Raw genomic sequence first — 10,685 nt, forward strand, 5'->3', positions numbered from 1 at the left:
CAAATGAAGTACCTGAAGTTAAAAATGGATGAGAGTTTTCCAAAATGAGTGACAAATATCAAAGAACAGATCTAAGAAACTCAAAGAACACCAAGCAGGATAAATACTAAAAAAAATCTATACCTAGGAATATCACATTCAAACTGCAGAAAACCAAAAACAAAGAGAAAATCTTGAAAGAAGCCAAACAGGGGGAAATACCTTACCTATAGAGGAAAAAGGATAAGAATTATATTAGAATTCTTGTCAGGAATCATGCAAGTAGGAAGCCAGTGAAATGAAATATTTAAAGTAATGAAAGGAAAAAAAAAATTAAAGAATTCAATATCCAGTGAAATTATCCTTCAAAAGTGAAGAAGAAATAAAAATAAACAAAAATTAAGAGAATTCATTGCTAACAAATCTGCCCTGCAAAAAAAGTCATAAGAAGTTCTTCAAGAAGAAGAAAAATTATATATGTCAGAAACGCAGATTAACATAAAGAAAGGGAGTGTGTCAGAGAAGAAATAAATGATGACAAAATGAAATATTTTACTTTTTCTTAACTGATTTGACAGATAATTTTTTCAAAGTAACAATGGTAATAATATTTTGGATGATTAAAGTATATAGATGAACGAAATGAATGAGAACAATACTATCAGAGATGAGAGAGAGGTATTGGGCATGCTCTTTTATAACATACCTTTACTACCCACAAAACAGTAGAGTGTTATTTGAAAGTGGATTTAGAGGATGCACAGTTGTAAATGTATACTGCAAGCAATAGGGCAACCACTAAAGAAATTTTTTAAAGAAATATAATTGATATGCTGAGAGAGAACAGAAAATGGTATCCTATAATATGTTCAATTTAAACTAGACAATGCAGTAAAAGAAGGGAAAGAAAAAAAAAGAAACAAATAACAAGTGCAAGGAATAGAGAATAGTTACAAACAGGTGAATGAATAAAAGAATTGTGGTTTATCCATTCAATAGCTCTTCATTCAGCAATATAAAGGAACATACTACTGATATGGGAAAAAAATACGGGTACATCTCAGAATACTAATGCTAAGTGAAAGAAGCCAAACCCCCCCCCCAAATATATATTTTTTCCATTTACATAAAATTTTATAAACTGCAAACTAATCTGTAGTGAAGAAAGCAGATGGTTCCCTGGGGACCAGAGAGGGGATGTGAAGGGGGCAGGAGAGAGGGATTACAAAGGAACATGAAGAAACTATTAGGAATCATGACTGTGTTCATCATCTTGATTGAGGTATTGGTTTCATGGGTGCATGTGTATGTCAAAACTCATGAAATTGTATACTCAAAATAAGTGCAATTTATTGTATGTCAATTGTACTTCAAAAAAGTTTTTTAAAAATAGCTTACCTATTGTAAGGCAATTATACTTCAATAAAGATGTTTAAAAAAAAAATAGCTTACCTGAGGAAAGATGGTGAGGTGAAAAAAGCAGTGAGCATGGAGTTTTGAGAGGTCTGTAATTAAATTCATGATTTACTTGCATGATCTCAGGCAACTTATTTAATTCTTCTGAATAGAAGTGTCCTTCCCTGTAAAATGGACACTGTCTCTGTCAGTTAAGATTGTGTTCATATATATCTGAAAACTTAGCAATGGCTGAAACAAGTATAGGATGTATTGTCTCATGGACATGAACTTTGGGTGTAGGCTGTCCAGCGCTGGCATGGAGGATCAGTGACGTTACTGGTGAACCAAGATCATTTTACTGTCCTTAGTGATGGCTGCCATTCCTCAGGCAACTTGTGTATCCCAGCAGGGAGAGGGAGGAAGGGGAAGAGGCACCATCAGGCGACTTCTCCCCATCTTTCATTGGCCATAGATGAGTCGCATGGCTATCCTTAGCTGGAAAAGGGCCTGGGAAGGCAAGTGTTTGTTCTCTAGCCTCTATAGCACAGAAAAGAAAGCAATAAGGGGTTGGATTGTGCGTTGAAGGAGCCAACCTACAGCATCTACCCCAGGTACAATAAGAGTAACTAGCCCAAACTGTCATTGAGAAGATTTAAGCATATACAGGATTAAAAATTTGCTTGAAAACTACAACATTGCAAACAAAACAAAACAAAACAAAAAACACGTTGCTATTTGCTTCCTAATGTCCTGAAGGCCTAATCTGACCAGAGTTTGTAATCCTCTCAAATTAATGCCAGAGCCATCATAGCACCATAGCTATGGGATGCACGGTAGTGAAAACTGGGTTTGTAAACCCCATGGGCTGTCTCAGGTCAATTCCATCTGTTGAACTAGTAAACTTGGAGGCAGAAGATCTTCTACATAGCAGGGCTGAACCCCACAGGAAGTATTTCTCACTAGTGATAACATACTAGCAGAATTCCTAGGAAAACCGTTGTCAGGTTCCCCTGGGTGGTCAGAAGTCCCCAGATCAGCACACTGGATTAAAATATGACAGCAATATGTACATGACCATAGAAAAGAGGCTCAGTGTTGGGTCCTCATACAGGTCTTTCTTAACCATCCAATCTAAGGTGCCCCTTTACCCTAGTCACACTCTTTCCCATTAGCACATTTAATTTTCTGAAGCACTACTAAAATTATTTGTTTGTTGTCTATCTGTTCCCCTGCCTTTGAAAACTTAATTCCATATGAGCAAGGACCTTTTGTGTCTTAGTTACAGCTATAAATCTAGAAACTTGAATATAATAGGTGTTCTAAATTAACCTTTTGGATACCTTTCTATCCACTTATATATTTTTATTGCTTTAATGTCATAGAGATCACATAGTACCCACATTTTGCTCTGTCTTTCAAATATCTTTGACCAAAAGAGTATTTTTACCTAGGTCCTGGGGATGAATATGGGGAAAATATTTAGAATTGTTGAGTGTGGGTAAAAGAAAACTAGATTCTAAAGAAACAATCTTCTAGGCAGATTTCAGTCATATTAAAGCTAGTATTTTAAGTGTAGAATGAATTATCTTTGTAAGACTAAGTGACAAAAATGATTTGATTTTAAATTTGTACTTAACACTATGTCAGTTTAGACATATTTCCCATTGTTGTATAAGGTTTTTCTTTGAATATGTTCAGATATTTAAACCTCAAAGAGACAAGATTGTGCTGTGTCATTTGTGGAAAAGATATGGGTACCTAAAGCCCAATGGGAAACATGAGAACTCTTAAAGCAGTTTTCTGCAACCAACATGCTGTTTGCCACACGCGCCCAGCTTCATTATTACTGGGGAAGAGTTTTTTGTGTTTTTTTTAATCTAAAATATTTTGGCACCTTCTTTGCTCAGATAGCTATGTTTAGTTATTTTGTGATGTGACTCTTCCTGTAATCTGATATTAGCACACATCTTCAAGGTCATTGGGTCCTGGCATTAGATTGGTTGAGATGGTCTAATAGGAAGAATATAGACCCACTGACAAAACACAAGAGGGATCCACTAGAGGGCAGCAAAATGCAAATCAAATTTAAATTTGCCCCCAGAAAGGCTGCTACTGTATTATCACAAAAATTTGTACTGCAAGTAAGATTTCTTAAATGCAAAAAATTCAGATTAGATCAGTGATGTAAAATAATTTATGCACAAGTATTTCTCCTTTCTTGGAAGTAGTGGTCCAAGAGCAAAATGAAAACAGAATTGGTTTCAGTCCCAGCTCTTTCACTAACTGCGTGATATGGGGCAATCTACAGTTTGCCTCTCTGGTCCCCTTCTATGATATGTGGATTTGTACAAAATGATTCTTAGCATTCTTTTCAACTCTAAAGTTCCATGGTTTCATGATTAATGATTCTATTTAAGTCAATTAAAATCTTGTTGATTAGGCTATTACATTATTCAATCACCCATAACTTGACATTAGTGGAGATTCTGTTTGGAAATACCCACCGTTATTTCATGGAAAACTTAGGTCCCTGATATGCACTGATTTTCCTTCTTAGTAAAATGACACTTCTGCCCCCAAACTGTTACTTGTATATAATCTAGTGACAATAGTGGTTGCAATGTTTTCTATAATAAATTTTATTATTTAAGCTATCAATACAATCTGTTTTTATTAAAACAAACAAATAAACAAAAACCCCCACAATGATCTTGTGCATACCCAGGTTGTTCTCACTCTCCATTTATTTTCCTTTTAAAGCACTACACATGTGAACTCAGTATTAGTTACTCTACCAAAATTCTAAAATCATTAAGAAGGTTATATGTATGTGTGTGTATATATATATATATATATATATATATATATATATATATATATATGTATATTTTAAAAAATCGTTGTCTTGAAGACCAAGGAAACTGTGACTGAGAGTAGATATAAGAGCATGTTAAAGATCTGAACTACTGTGATGTCATCATTCATTTGGTCAACGATTTTGAGCTTCTGGATGTGATTGATTTTGACAGTCAATTAATTCAGTTACTCTTCGCGTTTGTTCAATGAATGTCATTATAAATATCTACCACAATAACCCATTTTCAGTTTTTGCTTGAGCTGTTATTAAAACTGAAACTCTTTTCTAAGTAGCATTTTTCACGAGCACCAATGGATAAAACTGTCAGCAGTTTAGTGAAAGCAGAAACCATTTCTGAACCCAGACTGATAAAGTAGCCATATTTAACAGTGCACCACATATTTAAATATTTTCAACCCTCATTTAGGACACATTTCCCTCCTATATGCCTAAGAAAGGAAGAAATATGCCTGGCTGGCAATGAATTTGAGGGATGAAGGAAAATCATCCTTTAAAACATAGTAAACCTATTATTACTATCAGAAGCCAGAGGAGGTAGAACAATGTTACAGGTACTCTTGACTCTGCCCTGGTACATTAGCTCATCTGGTGCCAATAAGGCTGGTACCCCTTTTTCTATGACTCTGAAGTCTTTAGCTTCTGCCTCAGTCAGTCGTAGACCCAGCTCATCTCAATGCCTGAAGTCAGTAGCTTGAGATGATAAATCACTCATTTTAATCTATTTGCTTTTCTATTAGAGGGTGAGAAATGTGAAGAGACCTCAACCCCAGAATCAACAATTTCAGATATAAGATGCAGTTTCACGACTCTAGTAAGATGAGCCTTTCTGACACTGTAGTATTACTAATACAGAGTAAAGAGTAAAATACTGATTACCTAGGTGCAAATCCTGCTTCTGTCTTTATTCTGTGCCTCCATATCCTCATCTGTTAAATGGGGATAGCTGTACCAATTTTGTGGGTTGTTTTAAGAAATAAGTTGATACTTGTAAAACTATTATAATTATTATTTAAGCTTATAATATTAAAATGGTTTCACTTCTTCCTATGCTTTTCCAACAAGATGTAGCCAAGAGTATCAGATTGGAGCTCCTACTCATAATTCACTGTTGACCTTGAACAAGTCACTTCCTCTCAGTCTCATTTTCTTATTCAGGATCTAAAACAATGTTTCAAAAGTAATACATGTTCTAAGATTGTCTCAATGGATGTTGTGGAATGAACAAACTTCAAAATAAGGGTATTGGAGCAAATAGATCACCAAGAAACCCTCTAATTTTAATACTTCATGTGATTCATTATCTCTCAATAGTACCGTGGGGAACACCTGAAATGCCATTGGCTATCTACATTGGGAAACACCACTGCAAAACAGCATACGGTTTACTTAAAAAGAATATTGACAGTATGTACACAAAATATAACACCCTTTACAGTGGTAAATTAATCCAGTATTATCTCTGCCAATACTAGACTGAAACAAAGGCCAGAGTAGAAGAATAAAGACACGTTTATTTTGTACAAATCGGCTGTCAGTGTCCGAGGGGCAGAGCAGGGGCAGGGCGCGCCCTCAGAGGAGCAGGAGGGGGCCCAGCAGCAGCTCGCCCTGGCCCAGCAGGCGGTCCCGCTCCAGCCCGCGGCCCCAGTTCTCGGCCTTGACGCGCACGGCCAGGCGGCGCACCTCGTCCTCCGAGAGCCCGTCCAAGCACAAGTCCTGCTCCAAGACCGCCCGGCGGCTCCGCCGGACCACGGCGCCCCGCGGCCGGCGCGTCTGACCCGGCGGCTGCAGGACGAAGCTGACGCGGCAGCCGACGGGGGCGCGGGGCTCGGCGGCCCCTCCGGCCGGGCCCTCGGCGCGGAGCAGCCGGACGCGGAGGCGCCCGCTGTCCCGACTGTACTCGGCGGCCAGGCGCAGGGCGCCGCCGGCGCGGTCCAGAGTCACGGTGCCCTCGGCCTCCAGGCGCTCGGGCCGCGGGTCGGGGGGCGGCGGAGGGGACGTGGCGGGGGCCTGAGCCGGGGACCGGGAGCCGGCGCCGCGTTCGTCGTCGTCGTCCCCGTCCCGGCTGGAGACGGAGCGGGCGCGGGCCAGGCCGCTGCTCCTCTGGGTCCGCAGCGCGCAGCGCAGCAGCCCCTCGGGAGCGCGCAGGAGGCGGCGGCCGCGGTGCCGCGGGGCGAGCGCAACCGCAGGCGGGCGGGGGCCGCCGAGGGCTGCCGGGGGCGCAATGAGGGATCTTCCCGGGGGCTTGAGGGGGGCGTCTCCGCCGCCGCCGCCGAAGGTGCAGGCCCGGGGCCGGAGCGCGGGCAGGAGCGGGGCGGCCCCCGGGCCCCCGAGGAAGAGCGACTCCCTGCGGCGGGTGTGCGGGCTCTCGAGCAGCGCGCAGAAGCCATAGGCGGTGCGCGCTCGGGGCAGGTGAGGCAGCGAGAGCGCGGCCTGCGAGCGTGGGTCCCAGTCCGTGCGCCCCGCGCCGTCGTCTGTCCCTGCTTTTTCGCGCCTGGTGTCTTGGATCGCAGCCAGGGTCGGGCAGGGCGCGAGTCGCGGGGGGATGCAGAACTCGGGGATGCGGTCCGGGGTGAGCACGTTTGCGCACCGGGCGGGCCTGAGAGCAGTGGCTCGGCCGGCCTGATCCTGGAAAAGCCGGTTTCTGCCCCGCAGGAGGTGCTCGGGTCCCAAGCGGAGCCGCTCCAGGCACCACATCAGGCAGCAGATGCCGGTTCCAGAGGAACCTCTGCTGGAGCTGGTCAGCCTGCAATGCACAAGCACACACGGATCGTCATAGTGAGCCCTGCGGGGCGCAGCAATGCCCGTCTCTTCTACTCATGGAGTGCTTCCTCCTGCCTTCCCCGGACCAGGCAAATTGCCCCTCACGCTGCTGTTGCAAATGTTTCAGTGTTTGCCTGACGGTAAAACAATCGTTCTTCTCTATTCTGTAGTAGTGTACACTTTGTGTTTGTTGCCTTAATCTAGACCTGTCCTCGCTGGCCTAAGGAGATTCTCAAAATGTTTGCCTCGCGCTGTCCTCGGTGCCAAGTGGCACTATGCTTGTGCAATAGTTTCCTGAATCCTTGGGTTATTGCACTCAAATCCTCAGAGAGAATTAAAATAATTATTGTCCTTTCCAAGATATTCGGCTTGCTCCCCGCTTAAAGCTCAAGGAGCCTCAAACGAGTCCCTGGGGGAGTTAAGCAAGGCTATAGGTCTCTCATAATGTACCTGGGGTCCAGCGTCATATAGGTGTCCGCACCGATCCGCCTGGGGCACCAACCTCTAGAGGCGCACAGCCTCTGGGAAGATCAAAGCTCGTGCGGCGGGGTTCTGTACAGTTTAAAGGCAGTCGGCTTGAGCCTTTATACCTGGGGCCTGGGACGCCCGCCAGTGGGCGGGCCGGATTGGCACTGATAGGTAACCTGACGACAGGCCTTCCAACTTTCCCTCTGCCACGTGGCTGGATCCGCAGCGCAAATTCTAGACATGCAGTTCTTTTTCTCTCCTGCTTCAGGGAGGGATGTTTCTGTTTACTCACGTGCAAAAGAGGGCTAAGTCTTTACTATATGGCAGAGTCATTGTGAGGATCGATGGACATAATGAGTGTGAATCACAGAAGCACTCTACACCCACCAATAAGAGTAGATAGAAGTCGAATCTGTCTTATTCTTACTTAATATCCTCCCCCAAATCCAGCCTTTAGTTTGCCCAGCTTTCGAAGTTCCTTACCTACCTTCTGGTTTTCTGTTCTGATTTTAAATCGTTTTTGTTTGTTGATTACAAACCACTGTGGATACAGGGAACCTTATGGGCTGCTGTACATATTCTGTATCTTGATCTGGGTGGGGTTACTAGGGTGTATCCATATGTAAAAAAAAAATTATCTAGCATACACTTAAGATTAGATGTAAGATTGTGTCTTATACCTCAATTTAAAAAATAACAACCAACTTCTTAAACCTTGTGAGCTGATGTTTTAATTGGGAAAATATACTCCTGCATACAACTGGGCTGTTGGAACCATCCTTTGACGGCACCTTTGTAGGCTGTGCCCACCTGAGACATCCTTTTCCTCTCTTGAAAACTGACCTGTGTTCACTTTGTAAGAGACCTGCTTCCAACTAGCTTAGGCTGAAAGAGATCTGAGGCATTTTGTTCAGCGTTTGTTTGGGTGTACACTATTTCTGCCTAAGATACCGCCTTGCAAATTAACTGCTTATCCAAAGGATGTTCAATAAATTAAACTGAATTCATGCAAAGGTGATTTTAGGATGGGGCATGTGCATTTTGTTTCCAGGATATATATGTACACAGCCACTGTACTTGATGATTTACATAGTCTCTGGAATTGTCACACAAACCCTGCAAATTATGATTATTCCTAGTAAGGTATCCAAGTTCACATAATGATAGTAAATGGAAGAAAAATACATACTGATTGGCATAAATGAGTTGTTTTGGGGATTAAACAACTCTAATAAGGTAAAATACTTAGCGCTGTGCTTGGAACATGGTAAGTGCTAAATACATATAAGCTGTGATTATTATTATCATTAATAAAAATAGAAGGGAGGGACTTCCCTGGTGGTGCAGTGGTTAAAACTCTGCACTCCCAATGCAGGGGACATGGGTTCGTGCCCTGGTCCAAGAAGATCCCACATGCTGCGGAGCAACTAAGCCCGTGCGCCACAACTACTGAGCCTGTGCTCTAGAGCCCACAATCCACAACTACTGAGCCCACGTGCTTCAACTACTGAAGCCCGCGCACCTAGAGCCCGTGCTCCGCAACGAGAAGCCACCGCAATGAGACGTGCACCACATCGAAGAGTAGCCCCTGCTGGATGCAACTAAAGAAAGCCCACATGCAGCAACGAAGACCCAACACAGCCAAAATAAATAAATAAAATAAATAAATAAATAAATAGAAAAAAAAGGAAAGGAAAGAAAATTAGGTCCGAAATCAGTGGTTTTGACTCTAGAATGGCCATTCACTATGTGACCATGAGCAAGTTACTTAACCTTTCCAAGCCACAGTATCAAATGTAAAATTAGGAGGTGGGGCCTTTGAGAGGTAATGAGATTAGTGACCTTATAAAAGAGACCCAGGAGAGCTCCCTTGCCCCTTCTGATAATAATAGTATCTATCTATTTATCTATCTATAAAATAAGGTAATGCAGGTGAAAACTTTAGCGTAGAGCCTGATATACACAATGTCAGACATTTATTGTTACCACAGAAGAGAGCAAATGTTCGTTAGTCCATTTATTCATTCAAAGCAATATTTACTGAATGCCTCCTGGGTTCCAGCCACTGTGCTAGGCAGGAAGATCCAGGCTATACAAGATCATATCAACTATGTACATCTTTCAGAAGAGAAATGAAATGATGAGGGTGACATATTTGAACTCCATCTGGCTGAGGCAGAAATGAGAAGAGACTATTGCACACTATTTATATATTTAGTCTGGGGGCAGGGTTGGTGTGTCCCTGGGTTTGCCATGCCCTTGACTAGCTACTTCTTTGTCTTTATATGAGCTCCACTCCTGGCCAAAATTCTTGGTCCAGTGCCAAATCTATGGGAGAATGATTACAAATTATATACTTGAGGGTCACGTGAATGTGTTTTGACTCATCTTTTCTCAGGAGACAAGATGCTGTTCGCTCAGCAAGTGAGAGCCCAGAGACCCCTAGGTTAAAATGGTGAGGCTTACAATCTGAGAAGTTGTCTGAGAAGTTGTTAAGCAGAGCTGTGTTGTGAAGGGAGAGATGATTTAGGGGTAAAGAAACATAAACTTTGGAGTTGATCTATCCTAGGTTCAAATGTTATGCAACTTTTTAACTACGGAACTGTGAGCAAGTTAATTTCTTTGAGCTGAAGTTGTATAATGGGGGTTATAATACCTACCACACAAGATTGTTGTGAGGGTTAAAAATGCATGAAATGCCTGGCACACAGTAAGTGTTGGCTATCGCTTAGCTGTTATTATTATACAGGTCTGCTTGGCTAGGAATTAGGTGATTCACACATGGATTCCCTTAAAAACATTTCTCTTTCTGGCCAAGCCAAGCAGCATTGCTTTGTTTTCATTAATAATTCACCTTCTTTAATAACACTTTGGAAGCATTTCCTATATAAGATTTCTTGAAACAGCAGAGACATGCCCTCGCATGGCTGGTCCCCTGTGACCACATTAAGCCTTATATTTTACTTACCTTGGAAGCATGAGCCGTGCAGTACTTGGGAGGATGGTGTAACAGGATGAGGCCCTGTGCCTGGAACACCCAAATCTACTCAGAGGAAGATTGTTATCATTTCGAGATCATAGCTATGGGAACATTCACTGATGGAGCTGAAAAAATTCTGCGAAGTAAGCATAAGTAGATCACACACCATCGAGGTCAGAGGTGCTCTTGGAGTGGAAGGATATGGAACCACTTAAAGCAAAA

At 42.6% G+C, this 10,685-nt stretch overlaps 1 protein-coding gene across 1 annotated transcript; it reads right to left on the minus strand.

Annotated features, from left to right (window-relative positions):
- Nucleotides 1–5,769: 5,769 nt before the first annotated feature.
- LOC103013568 (C2 calcium-dependent domain-containing protein 4A) lies at nucleotides 5,770–7,542 on the minus strand. Its single transcript, XM_057543921.1, has 2 exons — nucleotides 7,466–7,542; nucleotides 5,770–6,998 (listed from the first exon to the last, which is right to left on the minus strand). Exons 1-2 carry the CDS (start codon nucleotides 7,480–7,482, stop codon nucleotides 5,825–5,827), a joined length of 1,191 nt encoding a protein of 396 aa, XP_057399904.1. The 5' UTR covers nucleotides 7,483–7,542; the 3' UTR covers nucleotides 5,770–5,824.
- Between the last annotated feature and the right edge of the window lie 3,143 nt (nucleotides 7,543–10,685).

Source organism: Balaenoptera acutorostrata, chromosome 3, assembly GCF_949987535.1.
Source record: "Balaenoptera acutorostrata chromosome 3, mBalAcu1.1, whole genome shotgun sequence".
Taxonomy (NCBI): Eukaryota; Metazoa; Chordata; class Mammalia; order Artiodactyla; family Balaenopteridae; genus Balaenoptera; species Balaenoptera acutorostrata.